The 21,714-nt window shown below is 41.2% G+C and overlaps 1 protein-coding gene across 2 annotated transcripts; it reads right to left on the bottom strand.

The window, feature by feature from the left end:
• Positions 1 to 1,504: 1,504 nt before the first annotated feature.
• On the bottom strand, positions 1,505 to 18,749 carry LOC112248040 (NACHT, LRR and PYD domains-containing protein 3-like). Of its 2 annotated transcripts, XM_042316047.1 has the most exons (7): positions 18,658 to 18,748; positions 9,681 to 10,165; positions 7,483 to 9,325; positions 5,637 to 5,810; positions 5,068 to 5,241; positions 3,563 to 3,600; positions 1,505 to 2,222 (listed from the first exon to the last, which is right to left on the bottom strand). In XM_042316047.1, the coding sequence occupies exons 2-7, from the start codon at positions 9,955 to 9,957 to the stop codon at positions 1,681 to 1,683; spliced, it is 3,048 nt and encodes a 1,015-aa protein (XP_042171981.1). In that variant the 5' UTR covers positions 9,958 to 10,165; positions 18,658 to 18,748; the 3' UTR covers positions 1,505 to 1,680. The 2 variants fall into 2 exon arrangements, with proteins under 2 accessions (XP_042171981.1, XP_042171982.1); XM_042316048.1 differs by lacking the exon at positions 3,563 to 3,600 and having other exon boundaries at positions 2,085 to 2,222; positions 18,658 to 18,749.
• Between the last annotated feature and the right edge of the window lie 2,965 nt (positions 18,750 to 21,714).

Below are 21,714 nucleotides of genomic sequence, written 5' to 3'. Positions count from 1 at the left end.
GTGTGTGTGTATGTATATGTGCGTGTGTGTATGTATATGTGCGTGTGTGTGTGTATATGTGAGTATGTGTGTGTGTGTGTATGTATATGTGCGTGTGTGTATGTATATGTGCGTGTGTGTGTGTGTGTGTGTGTGTGTGTGTGTGTGTGTGTGTGTGTGTGTGTGTGTATGTATATGTGCGTGTGTGTGTGTGTGTGTGTGTGTGTGTGTGTGTATGTATATGCGTGTGTGTGTGTGTATATGTGCGTATGTGTGTGTGTGTGTGTGTGTATGTATATGTGCGTGTGTGTATGTATATGTGCGTGTGTGTGTGTGTGTGTGTATGTATATGTGCGTGTGTGTGTATGTGTGTGTGTGTGTGTGTATGTATATGTGCGTGTGTGTGTGTGTGTGTGTGCACGCCGTGTGTGGTTGTGTGTGTGTGCGTGTGGTTGTGTGTGTGTGTGTGTGTGTGTGTGTGTGTGTGTGTGTGGTGGCAGTTCAGTTTCTGTGGAAGAAGCTATACTTTTTCACCAAACACTGTACCACATTTACTTAAAGTGGTCGACCCAGGTGCATGTTATTGTTAACATAATAAATAAATAACGGTCGTCCAGACTCTGTTATATCACACCAGCATCATGGGGAACATAACGGTAGTCCAGACTCTGTTATATCACACCAGCATCATGGGGGACATAACGGTAGTCCAGACTCTGTTATATCACACCAGCATCATGGGGAACATAACGGTAGTCCAGACTCTGTTATATCACACCAACATCATGGGGGAACATAACGGTAGTCCAGACTCTGTTATATCACACCAGCATCATGGGGGACATAACGGTAGTCCAGACTCTGTTATATCACACCAGCATCATGGGGAACATAACGGTAGTCCAGACTCTGTTATATCACACCAGCTGTCACGATCGCCGTAAGGATTGGACCAAGGTGCAGCGTGGTAGGCGTACATTTTCTTCTTTTTAAATGAACACCGAACAAAAAAACAACAAAATACTGAACGAAACGTGAAGCTACTGGTGTGCACACAGGCAACTGTCTGTAGACAAGATCCCACAAATCACAAAGGGGAAAATGGCTGCCTAAATATTATCTCCGATCAGAGACAACGATAAACAGCTGTCTCTGATTGGGAAGCATACCAGGCCAACGTAAATCATTAAATCACCTCGATGACCCACCCTAGTCACTATCACGCCCCAACCAACATAGAGAATAAACAGCTCTCTATGGTCAGGGCGTGACACCAGCATCATGGGGGACATAACGGTAGTCCAGACTCTGTTATATCACACCAGCATCATGGGGGAACATAACGGTAGTCCAGACTCTGCTGTTGTGAAATGATGTCTGAGGGAATAAACTGTTTTGTTGTTGTTTGAAGTGACCTCTTTGTTGTTGACCTCTTCTTTGTTGTAATGTCGTTAACAAACATGGCCGTTTCACCGTTACAGACTTTAACTGTCATTTCTTCTTTTATGTGAAAAAACAACATTTAACAGTTTTTGAAAACAACCAGTTTTATTTGTCTTCATCTGGCCGAATGTGTACCAGGAAAGGTCCATTCAGTGTTATTGACTTCAAACAGAATCAGGATTGTAATGTCAACCATTTGACTAAATAAACATTATTTACAAACACCAATCAATAACAACAAGAACCATCCTTTACTACCTAAAGGTTTTTGATCTCACATAGGGACAACGAGGAGTTTATTTCAACCCAAAACCCTGGATAGAGAGGCTCAGTGAATGTGGAGGTGAATGTGTGTAGGTGAGTGAGTGTGTCAGAGGAGGACAGAGTGTAGAAGGACAGAGTGCCGCCCGGCCAGTCCAGATACACTCCTACTCTGTTGGACGAGGAGGAGGCAGGTAAGTCAGTTCTCTCCTTATTGTGCCTGGCAGTGTAACCGTAATCAGAGCAGCTCAGACTCCAGGACTTGTCATTGCATCCAAGCTTACTGTCATCAGCGTTTCCTGTCCTGCCGATTCCTCTGTACGTCATTCCTATGTCATCCCCTCCCCCACTCATCTCTGCCTCCCAGTAAGAGCGCCCAGTCAGACCCTCTCTACACAGCACCTGTGGCCAGAACTCAAATCTCCCTGGGTGATCAGGATACGGCTGGTCCTCTTTCCCCCGTGTCACCTTCCTGTTCCCCTCTGACAGAGAGAGGTGTCTGCATGCTGTGTTCGGGTCCAGTGTGACATCACAGGCATCTGATAGGGTAAGATCAATATTAGAAATCATCATCATCATCAGAATGTTAATCACCAAGGCCTTTTATGAGGAGGACTCATTGATTAAAACATCTAATTAACAGACGGCGCTGGATGGAATGAAATGATGATTAATTGTTGAGTATATTGACTGTGTACTGTACTGACACAATAAAAAGTAGTTAAAAAGAGAGAGAGAGAGAGAGAGAGAGAGAGGGGGGCAGAGAGAGAGAGAGAGGGGAGGGAGAGGCAGAGAGAGAGAGAGAGAGGCAGAGAGAGAGAGAGAGAGAGAGAGGCAGAGAGAGAGAGAGAGAGAGAGAGAGGCAGAGAGAGAGAGAGGCAGAGAGAGAGAGAGAGAGAGAGAGAGAGGCAGAGAGAGAGAGAGAGAGAGAGAGGGAGAGAGCAGAGAGAGAGAGAGGGAGAGAGAGGGAGAGAGAGGAGAGAGGCAGAGAGAGAGAGAGAGAGAGAGAGAGAGCAGAGAGAGAGAGAGAGAGAGAGCAGAGAGAGAGAGAGAGAGAGAGAGAGAGAGAGAGTATTTCATTTATCGGTCTGTACAGAGAGAGAGAGAATATATCCCACTGGGCAGGCAGAGATTTCCAGGCAGAGAGAGAGAGAGAGAGGGCAGATTTCAGAGAGAGAGAGAGAGAGAGAGAGAGAGAGAGGTCAGAGAGAGAGAGAGAGAGAGAGAGAGAGAGAGAGAGAGAGAGAGAGAGAGAGAGAGAGATTCTTCTTGCCAATGAGACAGAGGCAGAGAGAGAGAGAGAGAGAGAGAGAGAGAGAGAGAGAGAGCCAGGGGAGAGAGTACTTGTAAATAATGTGTTTTTTGAAGGAAACATAGTATTTCATTTATTCCTCACAATCATCGTCTTTTTCATCTACAGTCTGTACTTTATATGATCATTTGTCTGCAAGCCTGTACAGAATATATCCCACTGGGCAAAAACTGGTTGAATCAACGTTGTTTCCATGTCATTTCCACAACAAAAAAAGTACATGTGAGGACGTTGAATCAACGTTGAATACTGACTGGATTTGGGAACTTTTAACCTAAATCCACTGACAGGGTGACAATTCTTTGTTGATTTCACGTGGAATTCAGGTTAATCGATAACTTAACCGAACGTCAATCAAAACTAGACGTTGAACTGATGTCTGTCTGCCCAGCGGGTCTGATTCTACTTCCTTAAGATGGCGGCTCATATTTCATCTGACCACGTAGGTCAAACAGTTGAGTAATTGGACTCAGAGGTTATGCTATTTCCTGTCTCATCACCAGTAACACATTTCACATTTACCTCACAGCAGTCAACACAGGAAAATAACCTCACACTCAACGTTACATTTTTTCAGCAGCCAGTACTCTCCACGGTGGTCAACACTGCACAAGAAGCAGAACAGTGACTCAGTAAAACACACACACACTCACACACACACACACCGCCTGGTATGGCACTACACACTCACACAACCACACACAACTACACACTCACACAACCACACACCATCACACAACCACACACTGCCTGTTCATAACCACACACTCACACACCACACACTCACACAACCACACACTCACACAACCACACACACATACCCACACAACACACACACACACCACAACACAACCACACACTCACATAACCCCTACACACTCACACAACCACACACTCACACAACCACACACACATACCCACACACACTTATCTCACACACACACACACACACACACACACCTACACAACCATCACACTCACATAACCACACACTCACACAACCACACACTCATTGTCACAACCACACACTCACACAACCACACACTCACATAACCACACACTCACATAACCACACACTCACACAATGGCCACACACACATAACCACACAACATAACCACACACACACACACACAACCACACACAACCACACATTTTTCACATAACCACACACTCACACAACCACACACATAACCACACACACACAAACACACACACACTCACATAACCACACACTCACATAACCACACACTCACACAACCACACACATAACCACACACTCACACAACCACACACTCACACAACCACACAACCACACACTCACACCACACACACACAACCACACACTCACACAACCACACACTCACACACACACACACACACAACCACACACTCACATAACCACACACTCACACACCAACACAACACACACACACACACAACCACACAACTACACACTCACACTCACACAACACAACACACTCACACACTCACACAACCACACACTCACACAACCACACACTCACACACACAACCACACACTCACATAACCACACACACACACAACCAAACACACACACACACACACACACCACACACTCACACACACACACACACACACACACAACTACACACTCACACACAACCACACAACTACACACTCACACAACCACACACCCACACAACCACACACTCACACACTCACACAACCACACAACTACACACTCACACAACCACACACCCACACAACCACACACTCACACAACCACACAACCACACACTCACACAACCACACACAAAAATATTGTTCATTGGATATTAAATACAGGGGCTCAACTTTGGTTTTAGAAGTGGGGGACATATATTAATATTTTTCCAGTTGGATAAACACTCCAAACAGCCTACCTGACCACATGGAGGCATCCACATGGTCCTAAAGCACACCGTTGTATGTGGGGGGGGGGTGAATGTGGTGCCCCTGATTAAATAGTTATACCTAACCCAGGAAACCTGAACCAAAATTGTCCATGTCACACATGAATTGACACAAACTCCACAAACCCTCTCTACATACTTGAGTTTCTCCAGTCTACAGTGTGGATCCTCTAGTCCAGCAGATAGCTGCTTCACTCCTGAGTCTCCTAGGATATTGTAGCTCAGGTCCAGCTCTCTCAGGTAGGAGGGGTTGGACCTCAGAGCTGAGGCCAGAGAAGCACAGCCTTTCTTTGTGATCAGACAGCGTGACAACCTGCAGAGTTTATCACATATTTACACCCACTAGTGGTGAAAAGGGAAATGGCAGGTGTGTCTTCCTCAAACTCAACAGACGTTTGCATTTACAAAATGACCTGATTAAAATAATATTACAATCACATCTTTATATAACTAAAAACATTTGACTTCAGGAAGTAAAGCATCTTGAAAATAAATAATATCAATAGATTGTGTAATTCTTCCTCTTCCAAACATGAATCTGCAGTTAGATAACTATGACATAAAATTCAGCTGATTACTCTGATATTATTTATTTAACTAGGCAAGTCAGTTAAGAACAAATTCTTATTTACAATGACAGCTTACTAATTGTTCTCTATAAATACCTATAGAACTATCCCCTTTAGTGAACTAATACAGACTACTGACCTCAGTGTCTCCAGTTTACAGTGGGGATTCTCCAGTCCAGCAGAGAGCAGCTTCACTCCTGAATCCTGCAGGTTGTTGTCACTCAGGTCCAGGTCTCTCAGGTTTGAGGAGGTTGAGCTGAAAGCTGAGGCCAAGGCTTCACAGCATTTCTCAGTGAGGTTACACCCATTAAGCCTTTGAAAAGTAAAACACAATGGAAATTAATTTACTGTGTACAGTACATGTAGCAGAATATTTGAGAATCAACCATGAATAAGTAATATGCTAATGTATATTCTAACTGACACACCGACTCATTCAAGGATTTTTCTTTATTTTTACTATTTTCTACGTTGTAGAATATTAGTGAAGACATTAAAACTATGAAATAACACATATGGAATCATGTAGTAAGCAAAATAGTGTTAAAAAAATAAAAATATATTTTATATTTCAGATTCTTCAAAGTAGCCACCCTTTGCCGTGATGACAGCTTTGCACACTCTTGGCATTCTCTCAACCAGCTTCATGAGGTAGTCACCTGGAATGCATTTCAATTAACAGGTGTGCCTTGTTAAAAGCTCATTTGTGGAATTTCTTTCCTTCTTAATGCGTTTGAGCCAATCAGTTGTGTTGTGACAAGGTAGGGGTGGTATACAGGAGACGGCCCTATTTGGTAAAAGACCAAGTCCATATTATGGCATATTTATAGCTCAAATAAGCAAAGTCAAATGACAGTCCATCATTACTTTAAGACATGAAGGTCAGTCAATCACAATGTCAAGAACTTTGAATGTTTCTTCAAGTGCAGTCGCAAAAACCATCAAGCTCTATGATGAAACTGGCTCTCATGAGGACCGCCACAGGAAAGGAAGACCCAGAGTTCCCTCTGCTGCAGAGGATAAGTTCATTAGAGTTACCTGCACCTCCGATTGCAGCCCAACTCAATGCTTCACAGAGCTCAATTAACAGACACAGCTCAACATCAACTGCTCAGAGGAGACTGTGTGAATCAGCCATTCATGGTGGAATTGCTGCAAAGAAACCACTACTAAAGGACACCAATAATAAGAAGAGACTTGCTTGGGCCAGAAACACGAGCAATGGACATTAGACAAGGTGGAAATCTGTGTTTTGGTCTGATGAGTCCAATTTTGAGATTTTTTTCCAACTGACGTGTCTTTGTGAGACGCAGAGTAGGTGAACGGATGATCTCCGCAATGGAGGAGCAGGTGTGATGGTATTTTGCTGGTGACGCTGTCTGTGATTTATTTACGATTCAAGGCACACTTAACCAGCATGGCTACCACAGCATTCTGCAGCGAAATGGCATCCCATCTGGTTTGCACATAGCGGGACTATCATTTGTTTCTCAACAGGACAATGAACCAAAACACACCTCCAGGCTGTGTAAGGCCTATTTGACCAAGGAGAGTGATGAAGTTGCCCATCAGATGACCTGGTCTCCACAATCACCCGACCTCAACTCAATTGAGATGGTTTGGGATGAGATGGACCGCAGAGAGAAGGAAAGCAGCCAAAAAGTGCTCAGCATATGTGGGTACTCCTTCAAGACTGTTGGGAAAAGCATTCCTTATGAAGCTGGTTGAGAGAATGCCAAGAGTGTGCAAAGTTGTCATCAAGGCAAAGGGTGGCTACTTTGAAAATATAAAATATATTTTGATTTGTTTAACACTTTTTTTGGTTACTACATGATTCCATGTTTTATTTCATAGTTTTTATGTCTTTACTATTATTATACAATGTAGAAAAAATATTTTTAAAAATAAAGAAAAAGCCTTTAATGAGTAGGTGTGTCCAAACTATTGACCCGTACTGTATATATAATTTTTTAACGTGTATTTACAGAACAGTTCTGGAGGCTTTGACCACTGGCAGCAGCCTCAGAAGACCTTCCTCTGATCTGGAGTATTTCTTCAGGTCAAACACATCCAGCTCCTCTTCTGAAGTCAGCAACACAAAGACCAGAGCTGACCACTGTGCAGGTGATAGTTTGGTTTTGGACAGATTTCCTGAATGCAGGTATTTTTGGATCTCCTCCACTAGAGAATGGTCATTCAGTTCATTCAGACAGTGGAACAGATTGATGCACCTCTCTGAAGATGGAGTGTTCCTGATCTTCTTCTTGATGTACTTGACTGTTTCCTCACGGCCCCGTGAGCTGCTTCTGGTCTGTGTCAGTAGGCCGTGTAAGTGCTTCTGATTGGACTCCAGTGAGAGGCCCAGAAGGAAGCGGAGGAACAGGTCCAGGTGTCCATTCTCACTCTGTAAGGCTTTATCCACTGCAATCGTGTGGAAGTTGATGGCAGGATTCAACTTCACTAGACATTTTCTGATGAAGGATCGGTCTTCGGTCATCGGGTTGACATGGCTGTTGTTGAAGGAGAGGAAAACGTATAACGCAGCAAGAAACTCCTGAACGCTCAGATGCACAAAGCAGTACACCTTGTCCTGGAACGGCCCATAGTCCTGTCTAAAGAGCTGTGTACACACTCCTGAGTTCACTGAGGCTTCGGTGACATCAATGCCATACTTTTTCAGGTCTGCCTCATAGAAAATCAGGTTGCCATTTTCCAGCTGGTTAAAAGCAAGTTTCCCCAGTGCCAGGAAGCTCTCTTTATCCCTGCGTGGATCTCGCTCACCTTTCTTGTGATATTTATCATTCATCTGTTTGGTCTGAAATATCAGTAACCCAATAAATAATTGAGTCAGAGTCTTGGGCATCTCTTCATTCTTATCTGAACTCAACACATGCTCCAGAACTGAAGCTAAGATCCAACAGAAGACTGGAATGTGGCACATGATGTGGAGGCTCCTTGATGTCTTTACGTGTGAGATGATTCTGTTGGCCAGGTCCTCATCACTGAATGTCTTCCTGAAGTACTCCTCCTTCTGTGGGTCATCGAACCCTCGTACCTCTGTCACCTGGTCAACACACTCAGGAGGGATGTGATTGGTTGCTGCAGGTCTGGAGGTTATCCAGAGAAGAGCAGAGGGAAGCAGATTTCCCTTGATGAGGTTTGTCAGCAGCACGTCCACTGAGGTTGGCTCCGTGACATCACACCAGCTCTTACCGGTCTCGTAGTCGAGGGTCAGTCGGCACTCATCCAGACCATCAAGGACAAATACAACTTTGTACTTGCTCTCATTGTGGTTTCCTGGTTTTTGCAATTTTGTTAAAATGTGATTCAAAAAGTCCCTCTCAATCACTCCAGTCTCTAAGACACATGTATGTAGAAGTTCTACAAAACTGTACTTTTCCCCCCTCACCAAATTCAGCTCCCGAAAAGGGAGTGAAATTATGAATTGGACATCCTGATTGGCTTTCCCTTCAGCCCAGTCGAGAATGAACTTCTGCACAGAGACTGTTTTTCCAATGCCAGCGACTCCCTTTGTCAACACAGTTCTGATAGGTTTGTCTTGTCCAGTTAAGGGTTTGAAGATGTCATTGCAGAGGATTTTAGCCTCTGGTCTTGCTGGATTCTTGGACGTGATCTCGATCTGTCTCACCTCATGTTCCTGATTGACCTCTCCACTTCCACCCTCTGTGATGTAGAGCTCTGTGTAGATCTCATTGAGAAGTTGTTTATGGCCCTGCTTTGGTACCCCGTTGAAAACATGCTGAAACTTCTTTTTTACTTCCAGTTTATATTCATGTTGGAACTTCTCACCATCTTCCTCTGAAGGACCTGACGATGGACAATGGTTATAGAATAGTTAGCAAGCATGTGTTGTTCTCTAGACGCTCAACAGTACACAATAAACAAATATACACATTTTTTATTTTACAATATATCTGGTTATTGGAGAAAAAAAATCTAAGCACATGAAATTAATGCACATTTCAAAGAAAAATTATCATTTTACCAGTTTGTCACAAACATACAAAGACTGTATAACTTATTTGAGAAAATATATAGAATTTCAACAAAACAATAGAATATATATATATATATATATATATATATATATATATATATATATATATATATATATATATATATATTTGCTCAAAACCTTATAGACACAAGAATTCTGAATTACCTATTGGACAGTCTCTGTTTAGCTTCTCAGCGAGATCGTTGCGGCTAATCTTCTTCAGGATGTCCAGTGTGATCTTCACAGCCACATTCTCCCTGTATTTCTGCACCATCTGATCCACTATGTCCAGTCTGTTAGATGTCTCCAGCTGGCCCTTTGGAATGGGAAGGAAGCCATCCAGCTGGTTTTCTGTAGTTAGATGCCACTTAAATCTCTTCAGCTCGTCAGAGCCGAGATCATCCAGAACGGCCAGGAGACGCTCTTTCACAGATATGGCCATTGTAGGTCAGTGGAGACTGTTAAACAGCAGATGGGGCCATTATAGAGACTGTTAAACAGCAGATGGGGCCACTATAGGTCAGTGGAGACTGTTAAACAGCAGATGGGGCCTTTATAGGTCAGTGGAGACTGTTAAACAGCAGATGGAGCCATTGTAGGTCAGTGGAGACTGTTAAACAGCAGATGGGGTCATTGTAGGTCAGTGGAGACTGTAAAACAACAGATGGGGCCATTGTAGTGGAGTCAGTGGAGACTGTAAAACAACAGATGGGGTCATTGTAGGTCAGTGGAGACTGTTAAACAGATGGGGTCATTGTAGGTCAGTGGAGACTGTTAAACAGATGGGGCCATTGTAGGTCAGTGGAGACTGTAAAACAACAGATGGTGTCATTGTAGGTCAGTGGAGACTGTTAAACAGATGGGGCCATTGTAGGTCAGTGGAGACTGTAAAACAACAGATGGGGCCATTGTAGGTCAGTGGAGACTGTTAAACAACAAAGCATGTAGCGTCATAATCTACAAGCACCGACATCTGCACTATTGTGAGAAATACATGTACATCATGATTTGCTACTACTTACATTACTACCATTTTCTACATAATATTCAGTAAAATATTTAGATGCCATTGGTGCTCAACCCCAGTAGAAAATAGGCGCTTAGGACAAAACAGTTAAAGCTCTGGCGCCCTCTGGTGGCATTTTCTAAGCAACACATATATTGTAAACTACCTTCATTAGATACATTTTGATTTCAAAACTAGAAGTCCTTGCAAACACATAAGAACCCGTGGGATTCTGGTACGACAACGTAACTAAGACAGAGCAACAGCAGTCAAAGAAAAGACATACAAAATATGTCAGTTTTTTTGTATTTTTGGTTTTGGTTCCTGAATTGTCCTCATGCTGGGGAATAAGAGATTTGCAAATTAAATAAATAGAACATTTTTTAAAAATCATAATAAATTGTCATATCTTTTATCCAATGGTGGCGCTCTAAACATGCACAATTTCCAATAGAACAAAGCCGTTTTAACCCCTGTAGGTCTAATTTGGCCTTTACCTCTAAAGCCCATAGAAAAGCATTGAATAACACGTTTATAAATGGCAAAACAGACAGTCAGAAAATAAATCCTAAGGAACAAGGTTTTGAAGTGTCTGTCCTATATCTGAGAGACACAGTATTAGAAAACCAGGAAAAATAATAATAATTTAGACCCATGTTTGGTCACGTTATTTTTGCCACAATTTACCCCCTATGCACATTTTGCCATTTTTACAGCCTGGTACTGGGTTACTTTAAGACAACTCCCCTGAAGCTTGGTGAAGAAGCTGGATGCAGCTCATTGGTGGTGGATGAGGTGAGTTTCCCACTACTATGTAAAGCACTTTGAGTACCTCACCTCAGGTGGTAGAAGAGTGCTATATAAATCCAATCAATTATTAATTCACATCTCTCTACTTCTACTTTGTCCTTTTCCAGATATGAAAGGAGACATCCCTCAGTTATTATTATAACAGTACAGTTTTATTGTGTCCCCAGACAAACACACCCGATTAAACTTGTCAACTACCTAAATCAGGTACCAGGCTGTAAAAATGGCTAAATGTGCATAGGGGTAAATTGTGGCAAAAATAACGTATGTTTGTCCGGGTCTACAACAACAACAATGTGTTATGCCTCAGCCACAACGTCAATCTATTATCAATATGTCCCCTCCTAGTTATAGAGTTTATCTTGTCAGCTCAACAACAACAAAAATGTTTATGTCGTGATCACGAGATAAATAAGTTGGGATCTTAACATGATGTCCTCTCTGGACTTTTGTATCTTCCTGATGACCAGCGCTCTGTATATTCTGATGGATGAGGTCTGAGATGGAACGCTCTGTATATTCTGGACGGATGAGGCCTGAGATGGAACGTGAAGCTAACTGAACCTGACTAGCGCTCTGTATATTCTGGACGGATGAGGCCTGAGATGGAACGTGAAGCTAACTGAACCTGACCAGCGCTCTGTATATTCTGATGGATGAGGCCTGAGATGGAACGTGAAGCTAACTGAACCTGACTAGCGCCTGTATATTCTGACGGATGAGGCCTGAGATGGAACGTGAAGCTAACTGAACCTGACTAGCGCTCTGTATATTCTGACGGATGAGGCCTGAGATGGAACTGAGAACTGAACCTGACCAGCGCTCTGTATATTCTGATGGATGAGGCCTGAGATGGAACTGAAGCTAACTGAACCTGACCAGCGCTCTGTATATTCTGATGGATGAGGCCTGAGATGGAACGTGATTGAACCTGATTAGCGCTCTGTATATTCTGATGGATGAGGCCTGAGATGGAACGTGAAGCTAACTGAACCTGACCAGCGCTCTGTATATTCTGACGGATGAGGCCTGAGATGGAACGTGAAGCTAACTGAACCTGATTAGCGCTCTGTATATTCTGACGGATGAGGCCTGAGATGGACCGTGAAGCTAACTGAACCTGACTAGCGCTCTGTATATTCTGACGGATGAGGCCTGAGATGGAACGTGAAGCTAACTGAACCTGACCAGCGCTCTGATGGATAGGCCTGAGATGGAACTGAAGCTAACTGAACCTGAGGCCTGTATATTCTGACGGATGAGGCCTGAGATGGAACGTGAAGCTAACTGAACCTGATTAGCGCTCTGTATATTCTGACGGATGAGGCCTGAGATGGACCGTGAAGCTAACTGAACCTGACTAGCGCTCTGTATATTCTGAACGGATGAGGCCTGAGATGGAACCAACTGAACCTGACCAGCGCTCTGTATATGAGATGGAACTGACTAGCGCCCTGTATATTCTGAGGCCTGAGATGGAACGTGAAGCTAACTGAACCTGACCAGCGCTCTGTATATTCTGAAGGATGAGGCCTGAGATGGAACGTGAAGCTAACTGAACCTGACCAGCGCTCTGTATATTCTGATGGATGAGGCCTGAGATGGAACGTGAAGCTAACTGAACCTGATTAGCGCTCTGTATATTCTGATGGATGAGGCCTGAGATGGAACGTGAAGCTAATTGAAGATAGCTAACTTTAGAAAACCAGTATATCTAGCTTACATCATAGTATACCCATCAGGCAGGCATCAACAGTCTAGTCGGAAGGCTACTACATGGGTAGTATTCATTAGTTTACACCGCAGCCAACCGTTTTAAAACGTTGCATAAACAGTTTACTCCAAATGCTGTACAACGTGACCGAAACGGTTTCCGTTGCCAAATGTTTTGCTACGGTGGGCACTAATGAATACACACAACCTGTTTTGAGGAAGTATAAGTTGTTGTTAGACAATAAATATTGTGGAAAGTCTCTCTTTCAAACAAAATACCTGCTTGCATGAAAATCATTAACAGTAGATTCTAAAAATCAAATGTTTGTTTCTTGTCCTGTGTGTTGAGCAGACACGCCTATGATACAGTAAGAGATCACCGTGGGGAAGACAGATGTTGAGCAGACAAGCCTATAGGCCTATGATACAGTAAGAGATCACCGTGGGGAAGACAGATGTTGAGCAGACAAGCCTATAGGCCTATGATACAGTAAGAGATCACCGTGGGGAACACAGATGTTGAGCAGACAAGCCTATAGGCCTATGATACAGTAAGAGATCACCGTGGGGAACACAGATGTTGAGCAGACAAGCCTATAGGCCTATGATACAGTAAGAGATCACCGTGGGGAACACAGATGGGCATGGAACGAATTCACCCCACACATCTAATTTACAAAATCAACTACAGTACCAGTCTAAAGTTTGGACACACCTACTCATTCAAGGGTTGTTCTTTTTATTTTTTTTTACAAAGCTGTCATCAAAGCAAAAAGGGTGGCTATTTAAAAAAATCTCAAATATAAAATATATTTTGATTCGTTTAACACCTTTTTGGTTACTACATGACGCCACGTGTTATTTCATAGTTCTGATTTCTTCACTGTTATTCTACAATAGAAAATAATAATTATCTATTAACAATAATAACAATAAAAATAGGAAAATAGACAAATAAAGAAAACCTTGAATGAGTCACGCCAAACTACTGGTACTGGCCTATGATACAGTAACAATATCATCAACTATATGAATACACAAACAATATCATCAACTATATAACAATATCATCAACTATATGAATACACATAACAATATCATCAACTATATGAATATACATAACAATATCATCAACTATATGAATACACAAGAATCACAATATCAAACTATATGAATACACATAACAATATTATCAACTATATAGGAATACACATAACAATATTATCAACTATATGAATACACACAACAATATCATCAACTATATAACAATATCAGGCCTATGAATACACATAACAATATCATCAACTATATGAATACAGATATCATCAACTATATGAATACACACAAGACAATATATCATCAACTATATGAATACACATAACAATATCATCAACTATATGAATACACATAACAATATTATCAACTATATGAATACACATAACAATATTATCAACTATATGAATACACATAACAATATCATCAACTATATAACAATATCATCAACTATATGAATACACAAACAATATCATCAACTATATGAATATACATAACAATATCATCAACTACATAACAATATCATCAACTACAGATGTATGATCAACTAGACATAACAATATCATCAACTATATGATAACAATATCATCAACTATATTAATACACATAACAATATCATCAACTATATGAATACACATAACAATATTATAACTATATGAATACACATAACAATATCATCAACTATATGAATACACATAACAATATCATCAACTATATGAATACACACAATGGGCATCAACTATATAACAATATCATCAACTATATAACAATATTACAAAATCAATCAACTATATAACAATATCATCAACTATATAACATCACCATATCATCAACTATATAACAATATCATCAACTATATAACAATATCATCAACTATATAACAATATCATCAACTATATAACAATATCATCAACTATATGAATACAAAACAATATCATCAACTATATGAATACACATAACAATATTTGAACTATATGAATACACACAACAATATCATCAACTATATGAATACACATAACAATATTATCAACATATATGAATACACATAACAATATCATCAACTATGAATATAACAATATCATCAACTATATGAATACACACAACAATATCATCAACTATATGAATACACATAACAATATTATCAACTATAAATACACATAACAATATCATCAACTATATAATGAGTCATATCATCAACTATATGAATACACATAACAATATCATCAACTATATGAATACACACAACAATATCATCAACTATATGAATACACACAACAATATCATCAACTATATGAATACACATAACAATATCATCAACTATATGAATACACATAACAATATCATCAACTATATGAATACACATAACAATATCATCAACTATATGAATACACACAACAATATCATCAACTATATGAATACACATACCAATATCATCAACTATATGAATACACATACCAATATCATCAACTATATGAATAGAGGGGGTGGCAAGGAATAAGTTTGCCCCAATTATTTCTAAAACTTGGAATAAATAATTCACTAAACATCAAAACCAAAACTAAATCTTAAAATAAATAATGTAGAAATTGAGCAAGGTGAGGTGACTAAACTGCTTGGAGTAACCCTGGATTGTAAACAGTCATGGTCAGAACATATTGATACAACAGAAGATAAGATGGGGAGAGAAGTCTGTCCATAATAAAGCGCTGCTCTGCTTTCTTAACAACACTGTCAACAAGGCAGGTCCTACAGGCTCTAGTTTCTACCTTCTTAACAACACTGTCAACAAGGCAGGTCCTACAGGCTCTAGTTTCTACCTTCTTAACAACACTATCAACAAGGCAGGTCCTACAGGCTCTAGTTTCTACCTTCTTAACAACACTATCAACAAGGCAGGTCCTACAGGCTCTAGTTTCTACCTTCTTAACAACACTATCAACAAGGCAGGTCCTACAGGCCCTAGTTTCTACCTTCTTAACAACACTATCAACAAGGCAGGTCCTACAGGCTCTAGTTTCTACCTTCTTAACAACACTATCAACAAGGCAGGTCCTACAGGCTCTAGTTTCTACCTTCTTAACAACACTATCAACAAGGCAGGTCCTACAGGCCCTAGTTTCTACCTTCTTAACAACACTATCAACAAGGCAGGTCCTACAGGCCCTAGTTTCTACCTTCTTAACAACACTATCAACAGGGCAAGTCCTACAGGCCCTAGTTTCTACCTTCTTAACAACACTATCAACAAGGCAGGTCCTACAGGCCTTAGTTTTGTCGCACCTGGACTACTGTTCAGTCGTGTGGTCAGGTGCCGCAAAAAAGTACCTAGGAAAATTGCAATTGGTTCAGAACAGGGAAGCAAGGCTGGCCCTTGGATGTACACAGAGAGCTAACATTAATAATATGCATGTCAATCTCTCCTGTCTCAAAGTGGAGGAGAGATTGACTTCATCAATACTTGTATTTATGAGAGGTGTTGACATGTTGAAAGCACCGAGCTGTCTGTTTGAACTACTGGCACACAGCTCAGACATCCACGCATACCCCACAAGACATGCCACAACAGGTCTCTTCACAGCGATGGGAGGCACACAGTACTACATGGAACTCTATTCCACAGTACTACATATAGTCAGGGGTACATGGAACTCTATTCCACAGTTCTAAATAGAGCCATGACTACATGGAACTCTATTCCACAGTACTAAATAGAGCCATGACTACATGGAACTCTGGAACTTCCACAGTACTACATAGAGCCATGACTACATGGAACTCTATTCCACAGTACTACATAGAGCCATGACTACATGGAACTCTATTCCACAGTACTACATAGAGCCATGACTACATGGAACTCTATTCCACATCAGGTAACTGATGCAGCAGTAGAATCAGATTTAAAAACAGATAAAAATACACCTTATGGAACAGCAGGGACTGTGAAGCAACAGGAAATATAGGCACAGACACATGATAACATACACTCTATACATACACATGGATTTAGTACTGTAGATATGGTAGTGGTGGAGTAGAGGCCTGAGGGCACACAGTTTATTGTGATATCTGTGAATGTATTGTAATGTTTTTAAAGTTGTATAAACTGCCTTAATATTGCTGGACCCAGGAAGAGTAGCTGCTGCCTTGGCAGGAACTAATGGGGATCCATAATAAACCCCCGGAAGAGTAGCTGCTGCCTTGGCAGGAACTAATGGGGATCCATAATAAACCCCAGGAAGAGTAGCTGCTGCCTTGGCAGGAACTAATGGGGATCCATAATAAACCCCAGGAAGAGTAGCTGCTGCCTTGGCAGGAACTAATGGGGATCCATAATAAACCCCAGGAAGAGTAGCTGCTGCCTTTGCAGGAACTAATGGGGATCCATAATAAACCCCAGGAAGAGTAGCTGCTGCCTTGGCAGGAACTAATGGGGATCCATAATAAACCCCAGGAAGAGTAGCTGCTGCCTTGGCAGGAACTAATGGGGATCCATAATAAACCCCAGGAAGAGTAGCTGCTGCCTTGGCAGGAACTAATGGGGATCCATAATAAACCCCAGGAAGAGTAGCTGCTGCCTTGGCAGGAACTAATGGGGATCCATAATAAACCCCAGGAAGAGTAGCTGCTGCCTTGGCAGGAACTAATGGGGATCCATAATAAACCCCAGGAAGAGTAGCTGCTGCCTTGGCAGGAACTAATGGGGATCCATAATAAACCCCAGTAAGAGTAGCTGCTGCCTTGGCAGGAACTAATGGGGATCCATAATAAACCTCAGGTACAGTAGCTGCTGCCTTGGCAGGAACTAATGGGGATCCATAATAAACCCAAGGAAGAGTAGCTGCTGCCTTGGCAGGAACTAATGGGGATCCATAATAAACCCAAGGAAGAGTAGCTGCTGCCTTGGCAGGAACTAATGGGGATCCATAATAAACCCAAGGAAGAGTAGCTGCTGCCTTGGCAGGAACTAATGGGGATCCATAATAAACCCCAGGAAGAGTAGCTGTTGCCTTGGCAGGAACTAATGGGGATCCATAATAAACCCAAGGAAGAGTAGCTGCTGCCTTGGCAGGAACTAATGGGGATCCATAATAAACCCCAGGAAGAGTAGCTGTTGCCTTGGCAGGAACTAATGGGGATCCATAATAAACCCCAGGAAGAGTAGCTGCTGCCTTGGCAGGAACTAATGGGGATCCATAATAAACCCAAGGAAGAGTAGCTGCTGCCTTGGCAGGAACTAATGGGGATCCATAATAAACCCCAGGAAGAGTAGCTGCTGCCTTGGCAGGAACTAATGGGGATCCATAATAAACTATATGAATACACATAACAATATCATCAACTATATGAATACACATAACAATATCATCAACTATATAACAATGTCATCAACTATATGAATACACATAACAATATCATCAACTATATAACAATATCATCAACTATATGAATACACATAACAATATCATCAACTATATGAATACACATAACAATATCACCAACTATATGAATACACATAACAATATCATCAACTATCTGAATACAAAATCGTCGTCTTACCTGTTACCTCTCAACAGAAACTGGAAGTCTGGAATGATCATTGGGTCGTAGAATTTTACTTTTGTTTACATATCAGGTTCTACCTGTTTCTCTCCCTCCCTCTCCCTCTCTCTTTATGACTCTCTCTTTCTCAAACACACACACACACACACACACACACACACAGCCAACCAATGGAACAAATAATACCTTCAGTAAATAAAACAGACACATACAGAAACATGTCATTGACTCAAAAGTTCCAAGAAATATTCTATTTTACTACCAACTGATATTGTATTCTAATGACATCATCGTGATTTATCAATGACACTTTCATTTGAGGCATTAGAATGTATGTAAGAGACATGATTGTGTAAAATCATCTTAAATTGTGTCAAATCTATGTCAATGTAGACCAGCATAAAATACAACAACAGATCTATGTCAATGTAGACCAGCATAAAGTACAAGAACAGATCTATGTCAATGTAGACCAGCATAAAGTACAACAACAGATCTATGTCAATGTAGACCAGCATAAAGTACAAGAACAGATCTATGTCAATGTAGACCAGCATAAAGTACAACAACAGATCTATGTCAATGTAGACCAGCATAAAGTACAAGAACAGATCTATGTCAATGTAGACCAGCATAAAGTACAAGAACAGATCTATGTCAATGTAGACCAGCATAAAGTACAAGAACAGATCTATGTCAATGTAGACCAGCATAAAGTACAAGAACAGATCTATGTCAATGTAGACCAGCATAAAGTACAACAACAGATCTATGTCAATGTAGACCAGCATAAAGTACAACAACAGATCTATGTCAATGTAGACCAGCATAAAGTACAACAACAGATCTATGTCAATGTAGACCAGCATAAAGTACAACAACAGATCTATGTCAATGTAGACCAGCATAAAGTACAACAACAGATCTATGTCAATGTAGACCAGCATAAAGTACAACAACAGATCTATGTCAATGTAGACCAGCATAAAGTACAACAACAGATCTATGTCAATGTAGACCAGCATAAAGTATGTATCGCAGAGACCTTGCTTCCCTTCCTTGAGTACAACAACAAATCCACGATAGAGGTGTCTTATGTACTCATGCCATAGTGTGCTAGTCATTACAAATCAGGAAGGATGGACATGGTAAAGACAACTTGTCGAATATTTTTTTCTTTGCAGTTCGGCCGTGGAAGTTTATTATGTGGTTTACATTTCTGAGTATGTTGTTTAAATGTATTAAATCTTTAAAAATATGCTATTAAATATTTATGGTAAGTACTTTGGTGACAGCATCATGTTATGGGTATGCTTGTCATCGGCAGGGTCTGGGGAGTTTTTCAGGATCAAAATCAATATAAAAAGGAGCAAAGCCCATGTAAAAGTTAGATGAAAACCTGCCTCAGTCTTCTGAAAACCTAAGCCTGGGATAGTTTTATTTTTCAGCGAGTAAATGACACAACGTTTAATGCCAAAGACGCACCAGAATGGGTTTTCAAGAGGGGCTGAGTGGTCTAGTCTGAGTTGGGACTTAAAATTTGCCTGAAAATCAGAGACCAGGTTTGAATATTGCTGTCCATCTATGACTCCCAAACAAAAGTAAAGAACTTGAGCAATTTTGACAAAAACAATGTATATATGTGGCCCTAAGAGTTCTGCAGTTGGTAGAATCGAATTACAGCTGTAATGGCTGCCAATGATGATGTCTCCCATCATGCTTGGGAATACTTGGGAGCAGATTTCCAACATTAAAATCCCCCTTTCCTGGTGTTTTATGGCCAACAATAAAAACAAAAACAATATTTTTTTGTTTGTTTTTGCTGTCATAGAGCCAAACAACGGTAATGTTCATGAGTCTCCCCTTTCAATATTGGTGACGTTTGTTTGCAGCTCACATAGTTCGGGTTTTACAGACAATTGTCTTGTCCGGGTCCTCTCATGTGTAGAAAAATATCGCCTTCACAAGTCCCATGTTATGGAATAGGCTCACAACTTTATATCGGTGGGAAAGAGGAGATTGAGCTATTCAATATTCAAAATGACAGTACAGGGCTTGTTGCAGAGGTAAATACAACAAGGAACTCTGAAATCTCCCACTTACGAATTTAGTGCTTTCAAGACAACTGGGAAATTTGAGAGAAAATAAAACCAGCACAAACTGGAGAAAAAATTATTTAGAACGGCCATCTAACTCAGAATTCCAACTCGGGAACTCTGTCCTCTTTCTAGAGCTCCCACCTGAAGATCACTGATGTCATGAAGATCCCAGTCGTCTTGAAAGCACTATGTGCACTGTGCCATTGGTCCGCCACGTCTTCATTTATCGTCTTGCAGGAACGATATACATAAGAGGAGAAATCTAAAGTCGTGATGTAATCAGATCTCATGTCTGATTCCCAGTTCGTCCACTAGATCGCCGTAGAAGATCAAATAATGTGAATTGGCAATTTGAAACCAGATAGGGTCTAGATTGATCTGGTTTGGAAAGTACCTCACTTGTCCGAAAATGTCTGAATGGATTTTCAAGCCTGACATCTTAAAAAATGATATTTGAAATAGCACACAGACCCGGCGAGGAAACGTCAAACTGATTTTCCCTACAGGAAACAAGTGACATAGAACAACAGCACATAAGGAGGATGCGTTCAAGGTAATGTCGTATTAATTGTGGAAGGAAAATGAATGCATTGCATTACGATGACCACCATGCGATGACCACCATGCGATGACCACCAAGGTGTACCCTTTCCATGCATACAACACCATGCGATGACCACCCTGCGATGACCACCATGCGATGACAACCAAGGTGTACCCCTTCCATGCATACAACACCATGCGATGACCACCATGCGATGACCACCCTGCGATGACCACCATGCGATGACCACCAAGGTGTACCCTTTCCATGCATACAACACCATGTGATGACCACCATGCGATGACCACCATGCGATGACCACCAAGGTGTACCCTTTCCATGCATAACACACCATGCGATGACCACCCTGCGATGACCACCATGCGATAACAACCAAGGTGTACCCTTTCC

Source organism: Oncorhynchus tshawytscha, unplaced genomic scaffold (assembly GCF_018296145.1).
Source record: "Oncorhynchus tshawytscha isolate Ot180627B unplaced genomic scaffold, Otsh_v2.0 Un_contig_2548_pilon_pilon, whole genome shotgun sequence".
Taxonomy (NCBI): domain Eukaryota; kingdom Metazoa; phylum Chordata; class Actinopteri; order Salmoniformes; family Salmonidae; genus Oncorhynchus; species Oncorhynchus tshawytscha.
This window is presented reverse-complemented; position numbering and strand designations above follow the sequence as displayed.